The sequence below is a fragment of the Lathamus discolor genome, chromosome 1, assembly GCF_037157495.1.
Source record: "Lathamus discolor isolate bLatDis1 chromosome 1, bLatDis1.hap1, whole genome shotgun sequence".
NCBI lineage: Eukaryota > Metazoa > Chordata > Aves > Psittaciformes > Psittacidae > Lathamus > Lathamus discolor.
Genome location: NC_088884.1, coordinates 93,979,045 through 94,006,639, shown reverse-complemented (window position 1 = coordinate 94,006,639; position 27,595 = coordinate 93,979,045). Strand labels below are relative to the sequence as shown.

Sequence of the window (27,595 nt, the reverse complement as noted above, 5' to 3'; positions counted from 1 at the left end):
GATTGATTCCCAATGCTTTGTAGTTTGCTCCTGTGGAGCAATCTTTATTTTTTTTTTAAATCGTGGAGCATTTAGATGCCTTTTGGCCTGTAAGCAGCAGAGGGCAAACATGCAGATCAGCAGAACTTGTCATTTCACTGTTTTCTTCTATACCCCTACCTACCATACCAGAATTCCCTCTGAAATCAACATGCATAGCTCTGCATCCCATGGATCCAGGACATAAAAGGACTACAAAAAGTCTCCTTATTTCTGTTCCCCACTTAATTGTTTTTCTACCTCCCCCTTTAACAATCAGTGTTGAAAATCAACAGAATTACTTCAGAATTGCAATTAACAGCATGATCCTGGCAGAAACAGGCCTAGAGTGTAAAGGTTGACATAAAAACCTATGGAAGCACATTTTGCTTGGAGAAAATGAGCAGAGCACATAAAAATAACCCCTCAAAACAAAACATAACCCAAAACAAACCACCTAGATACACTAGGGTTTCTGTAACATTCATTCTCCTTAAATGATTTCACAGGGAAAACTGACAGCAGTACCTTTCACATGCTACTGGAACACAAATTAAGGATGGGCTCCCCGAAAACTGTCCCAGGCTCAATTGCAGGTCTTACCTGAGACAGTGTTTGTTCAGCTTTTAATAAAAATTCATCAGTCATTCCCCTTTTACAGCCTGAACCGGAGCTCCCAGTCAGAAATTGGCTGTGGTTAAAGGAGTTTACCTTCAGACTGAAGATGATGTTACATCTTATCTGTTTGTCCTGTATCAATGCTACTTTAGACCTACACCAGCAGACAACATATTTATCATAGATGCATTTAATGTATTTATCACAGGTAAACAGCTATGAAATGCAAGAAAGTCTTTGCTTGGCTTCTCACTGAATTCAGGAGGAGGAAAAACAGTCATAGCTTTCTGCTTAGTTAGAAAACTAGAGATTTAAGAGAGCCTCAGAGTAGTTAGTTCCAAAACATGAGGGCAAAGAGGAGATAATCAGAACAACTAAATACCATAACCATATATATCTCATTCTGTAGTTCAACACAATAAAAGGATGGACCAAAACAAGACAGTAGAAAGGAAAAGGTGGTGACAGCTGCCCCAGCCTTATTCACAACCTGCCCTCAGGTCACTCCATCCCGTCCCATCTCCCCACTGTCCCACACAGCCTACTTTATTCCCTTCACTTGACACATCCTTTGCAGCCCCCAAACCCAGCATTTACAGTATAGTAAGATGACAGCATTCCAATAGAGGAAAACACCTTAACCCACAGGCTGGATGAGGAAGGGTACTGTGCTACTTTTTAGAGGTGGCACCTTCTCAAAAGCATCCTGTGAAAAAAAACCAAACCCAAGTACCAACCCAACCCCAGTTTGCTTAAGAATAAAAAACCCACAATCTTTTATAAAATCTTTATTGGATTCAGCAGTGCTGCTTGCAGCTCTCAGGAACACAGATAAAGAACTATCACTTGAGCTTCCTGCTTTTCTTAACACCCGCGCGGATGCCAGACAGCTCCCCAGCATATCTGTCCAATTCCCTCCGGACTTCACGGACCTGGCCCTTGCGGCGGATCTTGGCTCGCCGGAATTTCTCCCGGTGCTTAACCCTGGGGTTCCGATCGATCTTCCTCCTTTTGGGTGTGAGGCCTTTGTTCTTGATCATCTGGTAAGTGACACCTCTCTTTTTATTTGGATCCTCTCCATCCAACACTGCTTCTTCTCCAAGCCTGTCTTCACCTTCAGTTCTCTTCCTCTTGAGCTTCAACTTCTCCTCCATCATCTGGTAGTATTTTAGGGCAGCCTCTTCATCCAGGTCCGACTCATCTGAGGGTTCACCAGCAAAAGCCCGGCCATTAGCAAGTACAGGAGCACGTTTGGATTTGGTTTTCTTAACATCCAGTGGTAAAAACACTGCAAATTTCTTCTCCTTCCGTAACTTGTCTTCCTTCTTATCATAGTAGTTTTTCAGCAGCATACGGACTTGTGAGGACAGCTTTTGATCTATAACAGCTAGGTCATTGATTATATTTCTATAAGCAACCAGCCGTTCGATAACAGGGTGATTATGAACTGGCATCCTCTTTGACTTCAAGACCAAATAGAAACTGATATTGGCACAGTAATTCAAGTAGAGATGATACTTGGTTTGCAAATAGCGGCTGCCTTTCCCTTGTGGGATAGTGCCATTTTTGACCATCTGCAATAGTGGGTGCAGTTCATCCTTGAGCTCCATCAGCTTGACTTCGAAGTCTTCAATCAGCTGCAGGAGCTCAGGGGACTCCTGCTTCAGCAGCTTGAGCTGCTCCTTCTTGGAAAGGGCCTGCAAATCCTTGTCAATCTTCTGCCCTTTGCTGTCGTGGGTTTTCTGCTGATCAGCCAGATAGCCCTGAATCACATCTAACCCATAATCATCTTCCCCCAAGTCCTGCACCAACCGCCTCTGGATGACCTGAGCCTCCTGCTCCTCTTCCTCCTCCTCAGCATCAACCTCTTGCTGGCTACGCTTGCCCTTGGCCTGGGCATCGCTCCCATAGTCTGTGTCGTAGTAGAGCTGCTTGCGCTGGCCCCAGGAGAGCTCATGAGGAAGCTTGGTGTCCTGATGGCACTCCTCCAAGTCACTTTCCATGGACAAGTCCCCATCTTCATCTTCAACCTCGTTTTCTAACTCGTCTTCACCTTCCCCTTCCTCGTCTTCACCTTCCCCTTCCTCGTCTTCACCTTCCCCATCATGCTCCTCCTCACCTCCATCCTCTTCTGCGCTGTGGTCCAGGAAAAGATCCACCCCTTGTGCTTCCTCCTCCTCTTCTTCCTCACCGTGTCCATCCTCCTCACTGTCCTCGGGCAGCTGCAGCCCCAACACTTCCTCCTCTTCCTCCTCCTCCTCGCTGCCTCCAGTCTCCTCCCCGCTCTCCAGGGCCGCCATCACCGCTTGGAACTGTGCCTCATGAAATTCCTCCACCTCGTCGCGCAGGCCCTCGGGGCCCGCCTGCCCGCCGGCCGCATGCTCCCCGACATCCTCCTCCTTTTCCTCGGCTGGCTCTGCCCGCGGCCGCAGTACAGTGCCGCGGCGCGTCCTCATGGCTCCGCTCCTGCTCTTCCGCCTGGCCGTGCCGTGTTTCCGCTTCCCGGCGCTTCCGCTTCCGCCCTGCCCGGGGCAGGCCTGCGCGGTGGGGCTGACTCGTGGGGGCCCGAGCTTAAGGGGCGGGTTCGTCGCCGGGTGTGGGTGCCCCTCGGGAGTGTGTCTGCTGAAGTACTTGCGCATTCAAACCCCACCGCCTGCAGCCAGGCTTCTCGTTCATGGGCTGAACTCTAGTTCGTAGCCACTCCCAAGTCTGGAGTATAACTGAGTTCAACTATTAGGTTTTTAATAGAGTAATACAGAGCCCTGAGGAGCTGTGCCATGCGGGCAGCCCCCAAGCAAGGAGTTAGTTCAGTCGTGGCAGGTATCAGCAACGAATAATGCCGCACAAAAATAAAAAGAGTGCCTTTTTCCCCCCTCAGGGTTGTTTTTTTCTTTGCCTAAAATCACAGACACAAGTGCTGGCTGTATAGTCTTACAACAAAGGGGAGGTGGAAAACAAGATACAAAGTGCACCTGAGATCCGTCCCCTTGTTTACTGAAGCGTCTTATTACTCAGTTCGCTACAATCACATCAAACTGTCAGAGAGAAAAAGAAGTATTCGAAAACCTTTCTAGACACATGTGAGATCATGAAGTCTTCCAAGTGCTTCCCATCACCCAGTCTTTACATAACATTACTACTGGGCCTCCCCGAAGCGGTCTGTTCTGAAGATACACACAGCTGTGCCACAAGAGCAGAGAAGCCTGATAAATTAAGCAGGCACGCATGCCCGCAAGAGGAGCTCTGTGTACAAGTGCAGGTGCCTTTTTCTCACCACAGAACAGGTGCAGTGTTATTTATGCCCACCTCCTTGTGGGAAAAGACCTGCCAAGCAAACATTAAAGTTAACTGAAAAGGTGGGGGCATGGGGGTGTGTGCACAACTTTACTAGCTTTTTAGTGGTTCCTTTGAATGCTGGTAGGTCCGATAGCAGACAAGTCTCACTTAGGAGCCTTTCTTCTGACATCTGCGTAGTCACTTCTGGGTCTAAATTTTCCATGTATGCTCTTGTACCAAAGATATGTTTCACCTCAGGCTAAGACCCCCTTTCCAAATCTGCCTGTGCCAATTTTCAGATATCACCTCCCCTGGATACAGGCCTGCATAACAAAGAGCAAAATCAGTTGATTTTGGTGAGACATGGCATTAACTCAATTTGTTAGCCACACCTCAGTGGAAATCCTCACTTGATATTAGTTGGCCACTAAACCACAGCCATCTCTGCTAATCAGGCTTTGTAATCTTGCTGCTTAATCCCACCCTCTTTTGTGTGAAGTCCACCCAGAAAAGTCTGCAGCTGATTTCTGTGTCATTAAAATTCCAGGTAACTTTTGTAAGTGTGACCTATAGAATCCCAGGCCTTCAGTGTGTCCCTAACACTTGCCATGCGACTGCTCTCACCACGTAGTGCCCTCATCTTACTTTTCTTTTTTAAAGTCTTGCCCTTTCAAAATTCGGAGCCTTAACATCAGACAAACTTCCACTTGGACTGAAATGGAATTGATGCTACCTGTCAGTCCAAGGTTAATGTCTAAGAGCAGAAAAGAAATCACATCTACAGACATGTGAACCTTCTCCAGGACTTGCTGAAAACATCATCCATTTCTGATGAAGCTGAAAACAATATCTGATGTGAGTCAGTTCATCCAGTTAGTGGGAACTGCTCAAGCCAAACCACAGGGGTTTGCTATAAGCATCAGTGGAATCACCACCACCAGTACAATAATCAGTGAGGACTGCAGGTCTGGGTTAACCCACCACTTTCTTTGCTTCCAAGTGAGAAATGAGCAGAGAAGCCAGCTGTAGGACAGACTGCTAGCAGGGGTGTGTTACCTGGAGATGGCCCATGCCATGGTGCAGCTGTCCTCCTTCCCGCTCCTCACCCAGCATGGCAAGGACACACACAGACACAAGTTTGTCCCACTTTATCGAGGCACCTACCCAGCGTCTGACCTGGAAAATTCATTCAGCAAGTCCAGGGGTGATGGGAGGCACAGGACAAGTGAAGGGAGACTGAGACTACAAGGCTGGTTCCGATTTCTTTTCAAATTCTCAAGTGCTCCTCCACTAGCCTCTGCCAGTGATGTTTGCCAGCCCCTTACCAAACAGCTGCAGTTCTTTAATGTCTGCTTCCCCAGATCATTTTCTGGTAATTCAGAATGTGACACAGTAAAAAGGGGATAGTCCATAAAAGTAACAGACCGTAAAACAAATCTTCCTCTAAAGAGCTTGCGAGCAAGATCAGAATGCTCAGAGGCAAGATCAAAATGCTCAGAGACATGCAGGTGGCTGGCTGGGACTAAAATAGCTCTTGTGCCACCATATACAGCCCAAAGGGCCTGTATGCAGTCATATCGATTTAGCAACTGAAATTCAGATGTGCTGAGCACCAGCAGCTGGGGAAACCCATCAAAATCAACAGAATCACACTAAATATAATTCTGCTCAGTCTCTCCCTTTGGGCTTGAAAATGGTCATGGATGACTCTGCTTGGATCTTACCAGTGCTGTGTTTTATCAGTGCGGTTTGGCAAAACTGACCAGAACCAGCCTCTTCTGCAAGTGCTTTATTCTGCTGCCTGCATCCCACCATCTTCTATGTTTTTAATATGTTACCTGTTTTGTTACAAAGGTGACTGAACCAAATAGTTCTTTAGACAGACACCCCTACCACCTTATAGTTAGCCAGGCTTATTTTTAACCTTCTGCAAAAGATGGGGTACATTGAACATCTTGCTGCTGCTGCTTTAGAAGAGAGCTCCACATGAAACTGTTGGCAATATTTTCTGGGGAGGGGGAAAAGAAACAAAACCAAATTTTGCCCTCCTAAAGATAGAGCCCTAGTGAGAGAACAAGGTTTATAAAGAGCTATGGCATAACCTAATGCCCTGCTGGAAGGTGGGCTTGCACCCGTCACACCCCCCCCCCCCCTCCCAAGGGAAACCTTGCAGTGTGAGCACTGCTAATGCAACACAACAGCTCATTGCATCATGCAGCTGCCAGAGGAGATGCTTGTGCTAGGAGAAGAAGCTCAGGGGACAGATCCCAGGGTGTTCGAACACCTTTAGGGTTAGATATGCAGCCTGCAAGGTCTGAACAAAGGAGGTGACAGGCTGCCCTTTCAGGAACTGGGTGCGTGGCAGCATTGCCTAAGGACTTCATCCTTTTGAAAGCAACCAGCCCCGGGTGAGCCTAAGGTGACATAGGCTGGGTGAAAAGCCTGTATCTGGCCACAGGGCTGGTGCTCTGCTGCACAAGGAAAAGCTGGAGGGTACAGGAAGATTTACCATGTGCTTCTCCTGTTAATTGAGAGAAACACATATTGCAGGAGGAGAAATTCAGGAAACACTGAAGCAGTAACCCTGGCCAAGAACAGGCATGGGGTTCGTACTTTGCTCTGCCTCCTGTGTTTGTCCCCCAGCGCAGGTGTTTGGAGGCCCTTGCTAAGACTGGGCTTCCCTTAAGAAGTGGGATTTTCTGCACAAGTCACATAAACATCCTAAAGACAGCTTTCAGAGTTACACAAGTGATCCCAAATCTGGGAAAGAAACCAAATCCCAGGTCTTCTCCAGGGTTCCTCTCCATCAGAAGTCTGCTTGCCTAATACCTCACAGAGTTTGCCCAGGACCTGACTCAGAACTTTTTGTTAACCAGCAAATCCATGGAGTTCCTTTTCAGCACCACTAGCCCTGAAGACAAGATGTCCCTTAAGGACCACCATGGGTTTGCACTAGCTTGCACTCAGCAGCTTTGTTACTTTGTGATGATTAGAATAAAAAGGCACAGTAATATTGCAACCATCTGCCTCTCTTCACCTCTGAAAGCCAGAAGTCTTCATGCAGTGAACTTGCCTGGTTTCAGTCCCCAGCCACATTTTCCACAGTGGCTGTGCTGGCCGGCTGGGCTTTTATTTTAGGAAACAGATAGCTGTATCATTTCCACGTACCCTTATAGGCAGAGGCAGACTCTCCATTCGTGTTCTTCAAAAGAAGGGAAGGCATGATGAAGAGCTCTTTGTTGCTGTGTGTAGCCTTGGCCATCTCCCTGGGGCTCATCCTGGTGGCAGGTAGGTGAGAAATGAAGAGCATGGACAACTGTGCTTAAGAGATCAGTGATGGGGTTTGCGTAGTCAGTAATATTTCTATAAGCCAGAAATACCACCTCAAGTCCTGCTCAAGCAGTGACACTTCAGTGCCGCTTGGACACCTCAGGGTCTTTTTGCACCACAGAGCTATGTGGTTTTAATTGCTTCCTTGAGGCTAAAAAAGCCATGACTATCTGCAAATTTAAGACTAGCCATTTTTCATTGGGTTTCTGAAGCAACAAACAGCAAACATGCATGCTTGCTTTTCTGCAGTGGTGAGAAGCTTGCAAGACTGTTACCTGAAGGATTCCAAAGTCTTTCTGGTAATCCTGTATATGGCTACAGCAAATTTATTTCTGATTAAACTGTAATTTATTGTCTAACTCCACTGAATTTTCTGGATATTCTTGATTTAGACTGAGATCAGGCTGTCATCCCAACACACTTCTCAGTGTGGTTCACAGCTAATGGGTGCTGACTGTACTAATACTATACAACAGTCATCCTCATTCACGAGGTGGGTCTGGTCCACAGGATTAAATCAATGCTCGAGGATAACCATCCCAACAGCATGGACAGCAGCATCCCTGCATTTCCTCCCAGTTTTGGGAAGGGGCGTCTTGTTGCCTACGCAGGCAGGTCCTTGTAAAGTACTGCTTCCTGTGAAAAGCATCCAGCTGTATAATTTATTTGCTGAAAAGACAGAAACTGTTGAGTTCACCAACTGTGTTGGTTCAACACAGAGCCCAGTCTGGCTTTCCCCGTTAATATGCATGGCTCAGGACATATATATACATGAGCAGCTTAGAGAGGAGGTCAATCTAGAGTTATGTGTAGCTATGTGATTGCTGTTTGGACTATTTACATTGAAGTGAATGTATTCTTGGGCTATTTGAGCCTCTTCCTACTTTAAGAAGTTAGTCACTTGGACCTGCAGCAGGCTTTGAACAGATCTTTGGAATGCATTTGCTTCCTCACTGTGCTGGAGCTGGCTTCTGTTGGGCTTTGTAGTGTGTTACAGGACCAGCCAATATTGAAATCTGCATAACTGTTAAGGAGGGAGGGAACACCATCTTGCAGTGAAACATGCACCAGAAAATCTAACCTGCAGACACTTAAAAGGGCATGAGGAATTTTTTTATTTAACTACCTTCTTCCCAAAGGAACTTTACTGGGTTGGTGCATGGAGATAGTGCTGATAAAGCCACCTTTTTTTGAGTTTTGTAATTTTAATTTGAAAACATTACATAGAATATATCTAATTTATGCTTACTGAAGCCAAGAATTACACAAGGAATTAAATAAGGACACTATTTTTAGAGTAGAGTAAAAAAAAAACTCTGCATATTCATAAGAGTATGTTAATATACTTTTAGAAGATGAATTAAAGCCTGTTCCCAAACTTTTTGGAGCAATTCCCAAAGCCATTTGAATCTGACTTGACTATTGGCTTTGAATTAAGGATTTATAAGGAATTTCACACATTGTTACACAGAATACACTGGCAGACACCAGAGGAAGGTCTGTATGAAGGACAAGAAGCAAGAGACTTTGTATACGACAAAATAAAGGCCAAGACTCGAGGAGGTCACAGTCACATTTTACAGTGGCATTTGTACTGCTGGGTTGTTCTGGGTGCAGTACAGAGAAATGCTAAAAGCCAGCCCTTGCTCCAGAGGGCTCAATGGGCACATGCTATATAGCAGGACATGCTTTAGAGAAATGAAGAAAACTCTGGGAATATGCCCGTGGTGGCTTGCTCCACTGCCCAAAGTAAGGAGGCAAAGTAATTTCCTTCCTGATCAAGAAACTCCACAGTCAGTCCTATTCAGAAAAGTATTCTGCTGCTGCTTGTCACAGAAACCACATTTGTAACCACCAGGGGAATTTTAGGGTCACTCTGAGGCATCATTTACAGTTTTGGTGCCTTTTTCACAAAACCAGCATCTGCAAGGATCACAGAAAATAACCCAGAGGAAAGGAAGCAGATGAGACCAACATATTGTGGAGCAGGAAGGAAGCTGTAAGAAACCTTAGGAAGAAAACCTGGAATGCAATTGGCATGACATTGCATGGACTAGATACCCGGAGGCTCTGCCAGTCAGCACTGCAGAGACCTGTACTTGCCTGGTCTTGCATACAGCTTTATGTAACAGTTAAGCTGCTGCCAACGGTGGCTGACGATCAGAAAACTTACAGCTCACCTTATAGTCCATGCGCTGCTCCCACAGGCTTTGAGCACAATCCCTTTCACCCTGTAGCAATGGGGTCTGTTGCTAATAAAACCCAGCAGCTTTGGACATGGAGATTAAGAGAAAAACCAGACATGAGCTTACACAATGTGTGTTTCTGCTTCATTACTGATGTGTGCTTTGATAATTCAAACCCAGCTGCTGGGACCAAACCTTTTAAGTCAAAATGACTCTGAAATCCTTCACAGATATGAACACAGGCATCATCAGCCTGTTTCTTCTTTCCCTCCATGGTTAAGCCAAGGGACTAGCAGAGTAGGAAACTCCCCAGAACTGAGGTCCTGCTGAGCCCAATATAAACTACCCCATCTTACAAAGATCACTGGTTTTGGTACTTCTAAGCAGGCTGAAGATTCTGTAGGAAGAGCGATACCATAGTGATGGCTGTGAACATTAATTCAGCAGCACAGAGGGAGGTAAAACAATTCCTTAAGAAGGGTATAACTGCATACATATTAAAGCAGGGCTGGCTTATTATGGGTGAAGAGAACAGAGGCTCTGGACTGGGCAAAACCAACTAGCAAAGAACCGGCTACTTAAAATCCATCTACCTGCACAGTAAGAAGGTACTGCACACAACCAGGAGCCTTCAAAAAGCCCCTGGGTGACAGATAGGATGTTTTACCCCATTTTCACTGGGTTTCACATTGAATAGCAATAGTTCATATTGAACCTAAGCTGGTTCTTCTCTATTTAAGAACATCAAAACTGCAGCCGTTCCTGCAAACCACAAGCATGAGGGCCACCTGCCTTTCACTGCCACGTCAGCAGGCTGCTGTATTGTTGGGTCCTGTCATGCTTTTTGGCATCTGTTCCCTGAAGGGCTTGAAGGACAACATATTACTTAAGGAAAACTGTTACATTGGCAAGATCAGGGATGTTTATTTAGAGGCCAGATCCAAACTAGGATTTGGACTGCTGGAGTAGTCCTGGTGTATGACAAAGGAATTGGGTAAACTCTCCCAAACCTCTCTCTCAGGTAAAAGCAGCACTTCAGCTCTTAGGTGTAGCTTGAGGCTAGCAAGGGGATTTTCTTCCTATTTCATGAGAAACCGCTGCATGTTTGCCTCTGACCAGCCACACAGTGTCCAGGCCCATCATTTGCTCCTTCCCAGACCCATCACCTCTGCATACAGAACCATACTGTAGATGAAGCAGGGAGGACAGCAGAACTCATCTTTGCCAAGAGGCTCAGTTGTAGCTGTTGCAACCCAGGTTTTAATCAACCTAGATGCTGTAATGGTATCTGTAATGCAGTTCTGGCATTTTCATCACTTGGCTTTCTGCTAAAGCAGCCTTCAGGGTTTGTCTTCTTGACTTTGGGATTGCATATCCTGTGCTCACAGGTTATCCACGTGACCCTGAGGACGAGGAGTATGTGCTGGTCAATAACAAGTGTCAGTGTGTAACAGTGACCTCAAAGTTTGTCCCTTCCGAAGAAAATCCTGATGAAGAAATCCTACAGAGAAACATACGCATCCTGTAAGTGGCAGACGAGTGTTACATGGAGATGAAGTGTTATAAGAGTTCCTTTTTCTTTGCATTGTTTCCCACGTTCTTGCATTAGGGAATTGAACTGTTTTTTTGCTGTGGGCTGCTTTCTGTGGTATCTTGGATGTTCCCTTTGCTTCATGTTTTTATAGTTTACACAAACCCATATGTGTTTGGTTCCTTCAGATACAAAAAGCATTTTCATGTTTTAAGCAGTCCCATTGTAGCTTTACATAACAGACTGGGGAAGTAGGGTGTAACATTTCTACAGTTGATTAAATCTGAACCCAAATTGGGCCGATGACACTGGACTCAAAGCAAGCCTGCTATTTATATAGGCTGGGAAAACTGGTTAATGCCTGAACTGTCACAAAGGTTAATCCTATGAGGCAGGTCTCAGTTGAAGAGTTAAGATTTTGTCTTCTTTATTCACACAAACCTTACAGCAGTGTGTGTGTCTTTGAAACATGGACCAAGTTCAGGCTCAGAGCCACAGGAGTTCTGGTAGAGCTCACAACACTGGAAACAGTAATTAAACATGTCCATGTCCTGCAAGTGTCTCAGGCATCTGAGAGCTCAGAGTTTAAAATAAAGGATTATCAGCATGGTCCCCTTCCAAGTGGCACTTTCAGAAATTGCTGCAGTCATCTTGGGGTTGCCTTTGAGGGCACTGAAGGGCCAAAATGTGCTGCTCCTGGGCTTTGTTACAGAGAAAAGTTGGAATGCAAACAGTCTGAACAAGACAACGAGAGCTGAGAATTGTTCCCAGCAGAGTAGTTCTGGTTAATAAGCAGTTTTCATGACAGTGATTCTCTTCCCTCCTTTGCAGAGTCCCCCTGCAGGCTCGAGAGAACATCTCTGACCCCCTGTCCCCACTCAGAACCACTTTTGTCTACCACTTGACTGACCTGTAAGTAATTATTTACTAAAGGAATTGCCTAAGACTTCATCTCCCCAGCAGCATTGTCTACCCAAGCTCAAAAACATGTTTGAAGGCCAGTAGAGAAGGTGAGGCAGGGTCAGTGAGGAAAATTTTCCCCACAGTCTAGCTGTCATATTCTGTTCCAGGCCAAGAAATTGTTATCTCCATGATTAATTCACATGAAAAGGGATCACACTTACAGGAAATGTTTCATTCTGACCCTTGTTCATCTCAAATGTCTTAAACATAAGCAAATTACACATCGTCTGCTTAAACCTCCCTTTCAGGGACCAGTCTTGACAGTAGCAGTTTGACAACACTCAAAGCATCTGGCTGGGGGTTCCTTTGTAAAACCTGAAAAGCCCACAATACTCTCCTAGCTCCATGTGCAGATCAGCAAGGAAGATGGGGGTTTCACCAGGGGCATCTTCTCATCACAACTCTGAACACTTGTTCTGTTCTTCATCTCTTCCAGCTGCAAAAAATGTGATCCTGTAGAGATTGAGCTGGGTGGTGAGATATACAAGGCCCAGCAAAGCACCTCCTGTGATGAACCTGAAACCTGCTACACCTACAACCGGGACAAGTGCTACACTACAAACTTCCCATTCCTCTACCATGGAGAGACGAAAAACTTGCAAGCAGTTCTAACACCAGCATCCTGCTATGCTGATTAGCTTAATCCACTGCTTCCTCGCATTCAGTGTTCCTATAAAAAATATTGTATAGCACCATTAGCACCTGGACAATAGTGTCCAAAATACCAGATCCCAGAGTAATGCCAACTCGCTTCCTCATACAGTTTTGAACAGCAGACTAGTGCCATCTCCCAAGAGCAGGTACTGGTTGTCAGACTCTTCATCCCCGGCACATATCTGCAATGCCATTATTGTATGCCCCAGATGTTATCACCATATAGACCAGATCCGAAGCAGATGTAAATCAGTAATTCCTTTTAAGGAAATGGAACTACATAGATTTGCAACACTGGAGAGCCTGTTTTTCTGGTGATCTTCATCTGAGCAAGGTTGCTGGAACATCTGTGTATTTCTCTCCCTGAGCCATCTTGAGCAAGCCTCTGCACAACCTTAAAAAAACCCCCTTTGACTGCATTAGCAGAATTTGTGTCATTATTAGAAGGCTCTGGTACAATCAGATTTGAGAGAAAAGATGAGGGATAAGACCAAGGATTCCAATTTCAAAGGTCATATTCATTTGGGCATTCTAAAGCACTTTGACCATTGCAAGCTTCTAGCTTGCATGTACATTTAGAGAAGACCAACAGGTAAGTCTACCCTGAACTTTTCTGCAAAGTTGCTAGCAGCTCAGCTGTGCCAGGAATAGTAAACCCCTCTAGAATGTTAGGTATTTCACTTTCCATGCTTATTTACTGGTACTGATGCCTTCTTCTACTCCTGCTCCCAGTTCGATTGATAAAATACGCCCACAAGGTAGCTCAAATATCTCCTCTTGTTCCTCACTTCACATTTAAAACTTCAAGAAGTTCCATGAAGGTGACTCAATTGCTCAAGCAGCACCTTAGCTAGGGATTTATTCCTTCTTTCACATCAGTAGACTTGCTCTTCATACAAAAAAACCCACCCAAATCAATTCTTTATTGCATCTGACGTGTTTTACTCTCTATTGCCAGTAGAGACATCATGAATGAGTGCCCAAGGTGTCCAGCATTACCTTTGGGATGGCTGGTATGTTTCTCACTGTTGTCAGAAATTGATTGTTAAGCCTTAGGCTGATCTGTGGCTTCACATGTAATTGAAATAAACCTTACTCCCCTAATTGTAGCTTTGTTAGTGAAACTTTGAATAAAGTATTTTCTGCAGCAGCCTGTGTGTTATGTTCCAGTTCAATGAGAACTCAGAAAAAGCCAAGTCTATAATTGTATTCTTCCCTCCTTCACAGTGAGGAAGAAGTTCTCCCTAAATAACTGCCTATACTTACAGGCAAAGCCTTCTGAAATACTGGGATAGAAATATCATGATGTACTTGCAGAAGCTGTAACAGATCAAGGCTGAACTGGTTTATGATTTTAGGGTCAGTTCCACCTGACTGAACTGCTCTAAGGCCTGGAGTAAGTAAGTAAGTAAGTGTAGGACCGGAGTTTGAACATCCAAATATCACCTAAATCACTCTTGAAATTGCAAGGTGCACATCAGAATTCTACATCACCACTGCAAAAAAGTGCCTTCAAGACAGGTATGTCAGGGGCTAGTCATTTGTACAAGGTGTCTTGTCCTCCAAGAAAAAACAATCTTGAAGAGGAAAAGAGCAAAGAGGACAGACAGATTACCCTAACTACATTCTGTTACATCAGAGTTATGGACCATTCACTCAAAAATGAAAGATGGCAAAAAGATGCCAACTCAGAGAAATGCAAAGGGGCCTCCCTGCAAAGAAACTCCTGCCATCTACTGACACAGCTATACATATTTCAGGGGTTAGGTACTAAACTCACAAACATCTCAGACATTTTCATCTTCAAATATGATATAAGAAATTAGTATGCCATGGTGAGGCTGCATTTCATCTCCCAACACAGCTCTTGAGGTTACAACTAGTCAGTCCTTGGGGCTCTGTCTCTAACTCTAGAAGCCTGTGCCTAAATACGAAGTTTCCATATTTATTTGTGCATCCTGTTGTAGAGACAATGGAAGGTTCACCTCCATAAGACTGGAAATCACCCTGTTGCAGACCTTGGAAGCCCAGCAATGACAGCACAACAGACTATTCACAAGAGGCATTCAGGAAAAAGGAAGTCAAAGCAGCTGTGAGCAAATACTTGCTTAGATTACCTTGGGCAGAACAATCAGCCACTGGGAAACAAGAAAAAGGCATTCAGTAAACTCCCTATGTGCTTTTCAGCTTTATAATGCATCAGGATTCATTCCCTCCATGTTTTCTAAAATGGTGAAGCCTACACCACTAACCTGGATTGTGTTAACCAGCTTTTAGACAACTCAAAGCAACATAGCAAGTTAAACCAGGCTCTGAATCCTTACCTGAAAGGCCAAGACAGTAAAACAGGAGCAAGTGAGGTCTACTTATCTCTGAAAGCACCCTGGTGAGTGTCTGCAGCCTTCTAACCAGTGGAAGTGTTGATGGATGACAGAGATACCCCTAGCTGGAGACAGATATGCCAATAAAACCACACCTTGCTTTCAAAGATCATGGTTCTCAGGCTGTGCAGCTGCTACGTCAAGTGGGATTTTTTCGGCAAGTCCTAATGTTGGGGGTAAGAATGCATGCCTTGAACTCCTCCATTTCATTCTCTGGCTAAGGTGGGACAAGGCTTCCTGCATGGGCTTGCAATACTTACCTACCAGGTCCTTGTTCTTCACAGGTCAGGGTGGTTCTTCAGCTGTGTTTAATGTTTCTTGAATAATTACTTAGTGCATTTAAGCTTAATTCATTTTGGCTCAGACTTGTAGGAATACATTTCTATTTCATCTCCTCACAGACTGCTTTTAGACTTAACTCTTCCCAGGTCTGTCTTCCTTTCCTAAATCCTGTTCTGTTGCTTATGCAATGTGGAGTTAGAGGGATTTTTTGCTAGTTGTTTCAGACATCCTTTGTAAATTGTGGAAATTTATCCTCAAATCCTGTTTCGAGTCAGACCAAAAAGTTTAATTAGTAGCATAAACTACAGCACATATACAGGCTGAGAGGAACAAATCCTTGAGCTCAAAGGCATTCTTTTACAGTAGGGAATTCAGCCATCAGGGCAGCTTATTACAATAAGGCAGTTTCACTCACAAATAGGCCAAAGGGCTATGGGACAGCCCAGTTCTTGCACTGCAAAGGCTTCAGCTGTCTTTATTAGGCATTTCTTGTGTAGTTATAGCTATCAGGCTATGGTTTTTAGTGACCTCACTATGCTAAGTCTGCATTTGACAGTCCAAGGTTTGGGCATGGCGAGACCTTTCTGCAGAAGTGTACCGCCTTATACGCTTTGAGCTGGAAGGTTTCATTTTTTCAGTAGGCGTGTAGATTGCAGCACCAGTTATACCTTAGAGAATTCAGAGATCACTTATTTCTGTTCTGTAAAGCAGTAAGCGCAAAGTGAAAGCTTAAAAAAGCAGGAAGATTTTTGTGGACCAGGAACTTGTCTAGACAGGGTCTTACAGCACAAGACATCATGACTGCCTTCTAGCCAAGCCCAAGCATTGCTAAGATAGCCAAGCGGTTTGTGCCTGGAATTTAGTACTCCAAATCCAATCTTCAAACTTTCTGTCCATTTCATAATTGACTCAAAACTACCTTAAGGCTTATTCTAATGTGAGAATATTCTTCTAGGAGCAACTCAGCTCAGTTTTATTCATTTTAAGAAAATTTAGAATCTGTATTAATTCATGGTCATGAACAGCCTTCGCTTATTTTGTCATATCTTTTTAGACACTTCCTTGTAAGCTTTGGTTGACTCCTCTGGAGCTCTATCATTTCCCCCAGCCACCATTTTCCAAAGGAACTGAAATGACATTAAACATAAACATGATTAGCAGCCTCAAATGATATTTAGAATTGAAGAACAAGGTAAAATACACAAAAAAAAAAAAGGGTAAAAAATCTGGTGCGTCTATGGCTGAGTTGCAGCTGTTGCTTGTGGTGTGAGATCTAACTCAGTCAAGTCTCTTCTCCAGCACTGAGGTTTAAATCTGCCTTTTTTTTTTTGCATCCACAGTTAACACAGCACAAGCTTTTGCACATGCTGATGGCATTTAAGAATGCCAGCCACACAAGCTGCAGAGCTACACAAGTCCCAGGTGTACATCACAATACCTGTAGACTTGTTCCCAGGATGGCACTTTGCACTGGTCCTTCACACTAAGCCTGAACAGGAGAAATCACAGCATTGCTTCCAAGACCCCCTGCTCAAAAGAGCCTCAGCTGCTTTCTGAGCCCCTCTTTGCTATTATAGCAGTTCCTCCCCTCCAAAAGCTCCAACACATAGGAGAGAAGAACTCCAAAGTCCCTGGTCTAGGCATTTTTACAACCAGGACATTAGGACAACACAGCAATAGCCACAAGCACATTAACCTGGGGACACGCACAACACCCTAAGCAGATTCTCATGACTCACCAAAGTATGCCTGAGACCCTTTCTTTCCAGGAATTCCTTAAAGGCCTGTGTGCTGTAGAGCTGTGTGACTTCTATCTCCTGAATTAATTTCCACAGTAGGTCAAATTAAAATATTCACATTCCATATTTATGTACATTTCACATGTCTACAGAAACCACACAGTGTGTCTGTCCAGCTTTCATGAAAACATATCAACCAATACATATTTCAACTGCTAACAACTCTAACTAGTTCAGATTTCATTTTTGCTTCTAAAAGCAATGAGGTTGCTTTGTGAACATGAAATAGGTTTTAGCAAATTATAACCTATGGTCCGTAATCTGATGTCCTGTATACTACACAAAGTCATTTACCCCATTTGCTTTGGCAAGCATCAAGGCAGGAAGAGTTATTCTTCATTTTCTAAGTAAGCACACCCTCACTAATTTGCAGTCTATTTGCAGGAAGAGCTGAACAAAATGAGGTAGGTTATTGTTCAATTGTAAACTTTTCCTTTATTTTTAGCAGCATCAACTATAACCTTTGCATTTTTGTTCTTCTAAGCTCAGCTGTTCCCAGGCATCCTCCCTGCCAAAAGAACTCCTTTGTCTTTTTTCTTCATAAAACAGGAGCAATACTTGTCATCAGCTTACCAGCCTTTCGCATGTGGCATGGTTTTAGTCACAGCAACTCCTCAGTTTGACCTTTGGAAGGACTGCCCTCTAGAGCATTAACAGCGTTCTCCCTTTGTACTGTGTCCTAAGTGTGAAGGTGAAGTAATTATTTTTTTTTTTAATAAAGTGGAAACTAAACCTACATCGAAGGCCAGCAGCTGAAGAACCTGTCTGCTCCTCAGACTCCTCCTAACAACACCTCATGCTGAATCCACCACCTTTGTCAAGGTGGGTATTGCAGGACAACTGAACCAAGATAAGCACACCCTAGAACACTCTTAAAAGAACTAAATGTGCAACAGCTATTTAAGCTCGATTTGTGCTTATCTGCCTTCTGGGGCTATTGTTCACGTATTGGTGCCATGAAGCCACAAGCTAATCCAAGACAATGAGCCTGTTTGAGCCATGGTTATCTTAGCTTGGATAACATAGAATCATAGAATCATAGAATAGTTAGGGTTGGAAAGGACCTCAAGATCATCTAGTTCCAACCCCCCTGCCATAGGCAGGGACACCTCACACTAAACCATCTCACCCAAGGCTTCATTGAACCTGGCCTTGAACACTGCACTGGAGCACTTACAACCCCCCTGGGCAACTTATTCCAGTGCTTCAACACCCTAACAGGAAAGAATTTCCTCCTTATATCCAATCTAAACTTCCCCTGTTTAAGTTTTAACCTGTTACCCCTTGTTCTGTCACTACAGTCCCTGATGAAGAGACCCTCCCCAGCATCCCTATAGGCCCCCTTCAGGTACTGGAAGGCTGCTATGAGGTCTCCATGCAGCTTTCTCTTCTCCAGGCTGAACAGCCCCAACTTCCTCAACCTATCTTCATACAGGAGGTGCTACAGTCCCCTGATCATCCTTGTGGGCCTCCTCTGGACTTGTTCCAGCAGTTCCATGTCCTTTTTATGTTGAGGACACCAGAACTGCACACAATACTCCAGGTGAGGTCTCACAAGAGCAGAGTAGAGGGGCAGGATCACCTCTTTCGACCTGCTGGGCTGCGAGCCCACACTGCCGGCTCATGTTCATTTTCTCATCGACCAGCACCCCAAGTCCTTCTCTACAGGGCTGCTCTGAATCTCTTCTCTGCCCATCCTGTAGCTGTGCCTGGGATTGCTCCAACCCAGGTGTAGGACCTTGCACTTGTCATGGTTGAACTTCATAAGGTTGGCATCAGCCCACCTCACACACGTGTCAAGGTCCCTCTGGATGGCATTTCTTCCCTCCAGTGTATCAACTGGACCACACAGCTTGGTGTCATTGGCAAACTTGCTGAGGGCACACTCAATCCCACTGTCCATGTCAGCGACGAAGATGTTAAACAAGACCGGTCCCAACACCGATCCCTGAGGGAAACCACTCATTACCGGTCTCCAGCCAGACATTGAGCCATTGACCACAACTCTTTGTGTGCGGCCATCCAGCCAGTTCTTTATCCACCGAGTGGTCCATCCATCAAATTGATATCTCTCCAATTTAGAGACAAGGATGTGGTGTGGGACAGTGTCAAATGCTTTGCACAAGTCCAGGTAGATGACATCAACTGCTTTACCTTTGTCCATCAGTTCTGTAGCCCCATCAGAGAAAGCCACCAGATTGGTCAGGCAGGATTTCCCCTTAGTGAAGCCATGCTGGCTGTCACCAAGCACCTTGTTGTTTTTCATGTGCCTTAGCATGCTGTCCAGGAGAATGTGCTCCAAGATGTTACCAGGCACAGAGGTGAGACTGACTGGTCTGTAATTCCCCGGGTCTTCCATTTTCCCCTTCTTGAAAATGGGGGTTATATATCCCTTTTTCCAGTCATTGGGAACTTCACCTGACTGCCATGATTTTCCAAATACGATGGCCAGTGACTTAGCAACTTCATTCGCCAGCTCCTTCAGGACCCGCGGATGGATTCCATCAGGTCCCACGGACTTGTGCGCGTTCAGATTTTGAAGATGGTCTCGAACCAGATCCTCTCCTACAGTGGGCCCAAGGTCTTCATTCTGTTCCACATCTGTTTGTGGCTGCCAAGTACAATAAAGTGCCCAGATACATCCCTGTGAGAAAATCGCATAGCTGTGTCACAGAAGAATGATGCTGCTTTTGACTTTCACAGTACCTTTTCAGACCAGTTCTTCGCACTCCCAAGGCTATTGATTGTGGCCTCTGGTTCTTTTAATAGCTCATTTGCTTTCTGTTTTCTCCATGTTTTGGGATCAAGATACCATGCTCCATATCTGATCTTCTCCAGTTTTGTTTGGGAAGGGACCTGCAAGAAAAAAAAAACCAAACGAAACCAAACAACTATTGCAATGTTCTTTCATCATCTTGGCATTTGTCCCTCATGCCACAGGCAGTACAGACCATTGCAGAAGCTGAATGCCACCTCTGAAGGGTCTATGAGGGATGATCTTGTATCCTACAACTGCACAATATTTAGGTGACAGCTGATGACAATGACTAGCAATTTTTTCCCTTCCCTCCCCGCAACTTCCCTCAAAGGGAAACAGTATTTAAAGGTACTTCTGGAAATCTCTACCCTCAAGTCATCTGGCCATTTTTTAAACTCACTTTTGTAAGAACCTGGGAAGGAAGCATGTGAGGTTCATACTTTGGGAGCCAGAGGCTCCACCACAAACCATCCAAACAATTAGATCTTTATCAAGTATAAATGTGGGGTCTCTTCCCTTAACCTGGCAGGGCAGGCTCCGTAGGTAGTGAGAACTCCTGACAGCTAAGTGGGGAGGTGAAATGTCCTGGCTTTGTTTCCATGTTGATGAATTTCACAGCATTGAAAAGTGAAGGGACAGTGGCCTGCCTTTCACAGCTGGTGTTGAGCAAGCTCATGAGTGTATCTTCATCAATATTCCAATTCCCTCCACCCTGGAACAACCACCCCAGGAGAGCCAGAATGAAGAAGAAATCAACATCTCCTTTAGTAGTACTTTCTTGCTTGTTACCCCCTCCTTGCCATGTATACTACTGTTAAACTCAACTCAGCATCGTAGTTTCAGCTGATCTACAAGTATGCTTGCATTAGAATCACAGTGACAAGGCAAGCACAAAGACAGTTCGGATCTAACACATGTATTAATTTCATATAAAAGGGGACTGCTACAAGGTGAGGCAGTTAAATGGTCATTTGGCCATGGATGGCTTCCCTGGCAAAAAAAAAAAAAAATCTGCAGCAAACTTAATTAATTTTGTATAGCAATATTTATTTCTTGCTTTTCATTTTAGTGGGCTAAGCCCTATTAATCCCAACAGGACAGAGCTGCGAGTCAAACACTGGTTTTGACTTTGGCTCTCAGATTTGCACACCCATAGTCACATTTTTACTTCTTCAGTCCAAACACATTTAGCCTAAAAAGTAGCAAATAAGTCTGTAGAATCAAAGAAAGCAGGTAGTGGCAGTTTTGTTTTACTTACCAAAGACATAACCCAGTCACGAAAATGCTTGGTTGCTCACTTTACATGTTCATCATGGGGAACAAAGTCAGCCAGTGTGGCCTCCTTTATTCTTGCTGCTACCTTCTTGGGAAGCTGTGCACATGGCGTTTTGACTCAAGACTCCTTGCCACTGCAGGTATTAATGCAGTACAATGTGAAACATGTTTGATTATCTGCTGTATCAGCTGTCAGCAGTCAACCTGCCACCTTCAAAATAGAAAACTGTAACTGTATGCATCCATCACCACATCTGCCTGTCATTATCAGAAGTGGTCAGGAAAGAATCAAGTGATAGCACTTACTCTGACTCAGCTAATTCAGCCTGCAAAACTAACCACCAGCAAAGCTGTCTCCTTGTGATTTTGAATCACTCAGCACCAACTACAACTAGTCTCTGAACAGAGTGGGATATCAGTTAATCAGGATCACTGAGGAAAGCAAAGGAACCTATCTTTTAATGATAACTACTCCCATGACAGACTGATGTAACTTTTAATTAAGTGCTTAAATTAATTTTTCCATTCGTCTCAGAAGGGGGCATTCAGAACCATTTCTGTTGCTGTCTTCATCTTGTGCTATACTCACTATACTTGAGTCTTGGAAGCTGTTACTTTGCTTTGCATGTCCTCCATATGACCCAGCACCTCCTGACCAGGCTGGTTCTCCTGTTCATAGTCACTGTAGCCACCTTTACTCTTCAGTATCATGTCAGGATCCAGGACACCTGGAACCTCTCTCAAGATCTGCAAGCCAAACAGAAGGACATCCTGTGATCAAAAGCAATCTCATTGGAGGAAGTCTGCCTGGCGGCTGTGTCAAGGACTGCCTGACATGCAAATACCTACACATCTATTAGCAGTTAAGGCAGTTCATAGTCCAGAAGCCTCAATTTACAGACCTTTCCCAAAAAACTCTAAAGCATAATTGCAGCTCAGGCTGCTTGCTAGAACTGTGAATCATGATTTAAGTCTAATCTCTGCCATCTTCTATGGCCATCTGCTGTACCACATAGGAAGCTTGGCTTCAACTACTTTTAAGTTTCCTTCCTGTCAGTACAATCCCTGGTTTCATGATCCCATTGTCCCAGTAATCATAGCCTAGGATCAGGGAGAGCTCTGCTGTTGCCTGATCTCATAGAGCAGACAGCCAATTCCCACCTCTGAAATATAGGGCTTCTCCCACTGGACCCATCTATCATCTTATTGCATCCAAGCCTTAGGTGAGTATATCCCTTTAGACACGGCTAAACAATGCTAACGCACTCCATTTAGTTCCCCATCTTCTCTAGCATAAAGCCTGTCCTGCCAAAAGTCTCCCAGCTCTCCCCTGTTCCTTTTGAGAGGTACTAGAAGCAAAAAACTTAGTTTTGCCACTTTATTTGGTCACTATCCATCATCCACAACATCCAAACAAGCACATTCCAGAAGTTCCCAGCTGCACACAAGGTAACCTGCTACCTTTTGCTTGCATGAAGCAGACCAAGATCCAAGAACTGGAGACAAGGAAGAGAAGGAAGATTCTGTAAACATGATGAGAAATAAAGCTAATGAAATATACTTTGCTATCTTGGGTGTATTCTTAACAATTATGATTAGAGTTGCTTCCTGCTCTATAACATCTATTTGTATCACTGCCTGTTGATAACTTAGCAGATAGCACATTTTCTGTGATCTGTTGATTCCTCAATTAACCATTTACAATACTGCTCCACAATTAACTTGCCAGCAATTTGGATTGACCATCTAAATATAAGTTAACATAAATATTATTTGCCTTGTTTTTAGTTTGGAAAGAAACAGAACCTGGTGTGTGGCTTGAATTGACAATAATAGGTGCCTTCTAGGTTAGTTTCCTGTAAGAGACAATGTTTAACCAAGGTTACAAGATTATTACCTTCAGGGAGGTGCTTTTTTCCAAGCATGGGTAGCACATGGAAGGATGCTGGCTCAGACAGCACTCCATCTGTGCAACATAATCCTTCCTGGCTTGCTGCAGCAGGCTGAGCTTGGAAAGACAGACCTGTGCTCTCCTGCACTAGTTGCTTTTCTTCTGTAGAGCTCTGGACAAAGATTTTGGTGTGCTGTTCTCAAGGGTAATTGAGACAGGCTGTTTTCTGCCATTAACAAGCATGTTATCAGGTGAAGGAGGAAAGCCATCTCTGAAGTCATCTAGACCTTTCTTCAGAAATATCCAGCACTGACCAGTAAGCAAGTTGGAGAATCCTGGTCTGCTTTCTTGAAAGCCCTTATAAGACATTCTCCCTTCTGTAAGCAAGTTACATCATGCACAGGTTAAAGGCTGCATTCTAACAAAAAATACTGGAGTACTTCCAGAGCACAAGTGGATATTCAGCTCCAGGTATGCTCACAGGTATGCTCGCCCACACTGGCCAGCATCTTGCTGCTGTACAGCTCTTGAGAAAAGCTGATAAAACACTGACAACTTGCATGAAGGATATACACTGAAAAACAGCATTTCAAGCACACAAAATACTGTCATTACAAAAATTTGTTTTTAAATAAAAAAGGATAATGTTATAGAGCTTCTGTTTCAAGACATTTTATGCATATACCTATTGCTTTACTGACAAAAATGTTGTAAAACTGTATGTTCAAGATGACAAATATTCTTCACTAACACCTCATTTCAGTTAACCATAACTTATCCAGCTTTCAGCCACTCCAGTTTTTACCTATAGTGGCTTAAACAGTCAAATGGCAACTGATAGATGTTTTAAATTGGCACTTTCAGTGCCTTAGCAATACAGTGTAATACAATAAGGTACTTGCTTGCTAAAGCATAGCAAAAATTAACAGCCTAAGAGGTTGGTTTTAGAGATCACTACTAACGTACTTGCAATATCAAATAGTGCAGTATCACACATTTTATGCAGATGTATAATGCATATTTTATACAGATATAAACTCAGGAATTGCTTAATCCAGAGGCAAAATACAGATTTAAGAAGGTATTAAGAATTAGAAATATACATACCTGATATTTTATAGCTCTGACAGTAAAAGTACCTTAAGAGAAAAAAAATATCTTATTCTATTTTTACTGATGTATAGAAAGTTACCTCCAAGGCACTCCACAAGAAAATTCCCAGAAAATCTGAAAAAGGTGTAAGAAAACCTGCAGAAGCTAACACTACAGCCCTGTCGCTTAGACAGGGAAGGCACTAGCTTTAAGTCCCTGCTGGCATAATACACTAAGCATGTTTGTAGTTGGTTATTGTGGAAGCCAGATTCACAACTCCTTTTCTGCCTAGAGCAAAAGCTTTCTTCACACACAGAAACATGTGGAGAACTCATGGGAAGTGCAGAGAAAAATATTGGAATTAGAGCAGAATTTTCTTTTGCCACAGCAGATATTCTTACCTTTTCAACACCCACGCTTATTTATGACTGAACAAGCAAAGTCTTTGCTGCTGCTGGAAGATGGTGCAATACACTGTTCCCTGTGCCTTTATGATGTGTTCTTTACCATCACTCTTTAAGAAAACTACAAGCAGCAAACATGGGTCAGGTCTGGTGTTACCTCTTAACTTCTGTGGGTTTGAATCATGACACAGTGGTGGATAAATTCAAAAGGAATGACTTGGGACAACTGGAGTAGCTCTCTTTAACAGTTTGTGGAATACATTCTGCTAATTCCTCAATCAGTTCTCATTGCGCTGCCTAAGCCTATCAGAAAATTTATATACCTACTGGAAGCTCAAATAAAACAAACTCAAATAGGTGGCATCACGGTGCCGGCAGACACTAGGTTGATACTCTTTCTAACATTAAAGTCTATTTGTGCACCCCAACATTCAATTACTGTCAGAATGTCAAGCAGCAGGGGACCTCTGTCTTGGGCTGTAACCCAGGGAAAGCAAAGCCCAGGTGTGACAGGAATGACTTTTCCTAGAACTAGAAGGGTGGGGGGAATAGAAGCTTACAAATCTACAGTGCAAGACTGAGGAACCATGAATGGTTTACACTTAGACCATCAAGTGACCAGTTTGTTTGGCCTGAGAAAACACTCAAGAAAAAGACTAAATAAATCAAGTTAATAACATTATATTAAATGTAGCCCACAAAAAACCTTCAACTCAGAATCCTCAAAAAGAAAAGCCAAAGCTTACTAGCATCCATATACAGATCAGAAAGTAATCAGAAAGTAATCACACATAAATTAAACAAATCATACTTTGTACCCTTTAACATTGCCTAATGATTCTTCCAGCAAAGTTCCCTATTATGTTAAATAACACATCCTACTCAAGGCACAAGTGATACACTCCATAAATTCCAGCCCTAAAATAACCTAGAGCAGACAAAATCTCCAATTCTCACCTCAAAGAAAACACTTGACAAAAACAAAACAAACCAACCAAGGAAGTGGCCCTTTCCCCCCTGAATTTAAGCATTCCTGGCTTGATGAGCTCATGGAAATCAGACTAATGAGTGTGTAGGAGAGAAGGGGGTTGGGATGTAAATACTCACATGCAGCTCTTCACTTGATTAATGCTTGCTTTACCTTTGTAGTAGCTGAGAAAGCCATAGCAGCAGCAAAGAAACCATCTAGTTTTGTTTCTTAATGAGCAGATTTTTTATGTTTAAATTGTTGTTTTCTTAAAATTAAGCTAAGCTTATGGAATGGTTTTTGGATGTTTGTTCTGTTTATAGAAAAAAATGAGAAACTTTTCAGTAGCTTCCTTGCTTTAGTTAAGAAATTAGAATCTTTTTAAAAGGCTACAAAGTTAATTTTTATTGAAGAGGCTATAAAGACTTTCATGCTAAGTGTTTTCTTATCTGAAGTAGTTAAGGTGCAAATAATATTTTTATTAAACAAGCTGTATGATAGTTATAGTTGCTCTATTCACTGGGTTTTAAGTAAAAAAATTAATTCAGTCTTTAGACTTTTTCTAACCGTAAACAAAAGCTTTAATGTCTGTAGAAGCAAAAGCTATAACGTTGCTTTTACCAACCTACTAGGAAAACAATCCAGTAGATTGTTTTGGATATTCTCAATGATGTGAGTAAAGTTGATTTCTAACATGGTTGCTTCCAAAACTATTAGTCCTCAAAACTGATTAAAGTGTTATATTTCATCAAGTTAGTAATTTATTGCTGTATTAGATCAGTTTACTCTTAAACTGAATCAGAAAAGCAGATCAGTTTTAAGTAACAGCTGTATAGTTCTACATTCTCTTTACCAAAACTAGTCTGTGATGACATGTGACTGAAGGGTGCTGAGTGAAAGTTCACAATCACATGAGATACTACTTCTGTTTAATACTATGCTGAAGTCTTCAATAGAGCAGAGATGCCTGAAAGCAGAAACTAAGCATGCCAAGATCTTGATGAAATTAATCAATTTAAAGATCATTATGTGAAATACCAATTTCTTTTTTCTTAGCTCTATTGTCCTGGCTTATGTTTTAAAGTGAGCTCAATCAGTGTTTAGAAAGAACAGGGGTGACAGCAGATGGTTTTTTTCTTTAATCTTTAAAGAACTAAACTCCTTCATCTTCAGGTTCTAATGCCCACTATCAGTGGCAGTATCCAGCCCATCAGGCTTAAGCTGTGCTTTTGCAGTTGTCTGTACTTGAAGTAAGTGAAAATTATGTATTCCCCTGAAAAGAAGTCACATGTGACCTTGAAAAAGGAAGCTTTAAATGTATGTGTGTGTGTACATGGGGGTGTATATATGTATATTCAACCCCCCCCCCCCGGCCCCAGACTTGTTGAGTGAGTGACCAGAAGATGTGTTAGACCCCAGTTAGAAGTCTACAGTGTTCCTGCCAGTGGCAAGTGGTCCATCAGCTTTGCACAGCTTCCTGTTCACATGCTGAAGCTGCACTTGATTTTCACTACCTGCAGCATCAGCAGTGTCTGACAGCTGGAGCATGTCTCAGCAGGCACTGTGCCTGGATGTGCTTCCTATGCAGGAGCCCAATTGTTTTAAGGGTTTGGGGAAAGCCAGAACTAATCTGAACCAATATTTTCAGGTTGTTACAGGCAGCCAGTAAGTGAACGTGCTCAAGTGGTTACAGCTGGCTGTGACTTTCTTACTGTCATAAGGAAAGTCTTTTAGTGGGAAAAGCCTTGTTTCCTTTGAAATGAGAAGTAATATTCATAACTTTGGACCTGTAACAATGCCATGTTTAATCCTTAATTTTATGTTGATATGTAAGACAAGTATGCTCTGTAAAATAATAATATAAATCTGTTCTACAGTGTAAATAATCAGTTACCTAAAGGGAATAAAAGCTATACAAAGTAAGAGGTAAGCTTTCTATTGCCTTGTTTTAAAGATAAATTAATAAGACAACTGAATTAGAAAGAACTTTAAAAGTTTCTTGTTATCCTCGTCGAGTGTTCACATTTAATGCTCACCACCCCCTACACTCATCTGAGCTGTGTTGTGACATCGTCCTGACAATGGGAGGTGGAGGGAGTGTCACCTCTGAGGAGCTTTGTATCTACAGCTACTAAAAATCTAAAGATACTGTTCTCCTGTATTGCCCAAT

General features: G+C 43.3%; 4 protein-coding genes across 4 annotated transcripts in view; 1 reads left to right on the top strand and 3 right to left on the bottom strand.

The window, feature by feature from the left end:
- RUFY3 (RUN and FYVE domain containing 3) overlaps window positions 1-5,231 on the bottom strand; it is a 55,675-nt gene extending 50,444 nt beyond the window's left edge. Inside the window, exon 1 of the mRNA XM_065686989.1 lies at window positions 5,077-5,231. Within this exon, the coding sequence (XP_065543061.1) occupies window positions 5,077-5,101 (25 nt within the window). The 5' untranslated portion in view covers window positions 5,102-5,231. The remainder of the gene's footprint in view (window positions 1-5,076) is intronic.
- Window positions 1,410-3,332, bottom strand: UTP3 (UTP3 small subunit processome component). The gene has a single exon (XM_065687054.1). The coding sequence runs from the start codon at window positions 3,273-3,275 to the stop codon at window positions 1,479-1,481; it is 1,797 nt and encodes a 598-aa protein (XP_065543126.1). The 5' UTR covers window positions 3,276-3,332; the 3' UTR covers window positions 1,410-1,478.
- Window positions 5,232-7,008: 1,777 nt separating the features above from the next.
- On the top strand, window positions 7,009-13,726 carry JCHAIN (joining chain of multimeric IgA and IgM). The gene is made up of 4 exons (XM_065686892.1): window positions 7,009-7,200; window positions 10,817-10,952; window positions 11,791-11,871; window positions 12,359-13,726. The coding sequence occupies exons 1-4, from the start codon at window positions 7,134-7,136 to the stop codon at window positions 12,558-12,560; spliced, it is 486 nt and encodes a 161-aa protein (XP_065542964.1). The 5' UTR covers window positions 7,009-7,133; the 3' UTR covers window positions 12,561-13,726.
- A 2,464-nt stretch (window positions 13,727-16,190) lies between these two features.
- FAM47E (family with sequence similarity 47 member E) lies at window positions 16,191-23,331 on the bottom strand. Its single transcript, XM_065664299.1, is given in 9 exon segments — window positions 16,191-16,261; window positions 16,264-16,366; window positions 16,979-17,056; window positions 19,745-19,894; window positions 20,319-20,385; window positions 20,387-20,508; window positions 21,055-21,205; window positions 21,661-21,818; window positions 22,969-23,331. Coding segments are annotated over 9 exon segments (1,263 nt in total).
- Window positions 23,332-27,595: the final 4,264 nt, after the last annotated feature.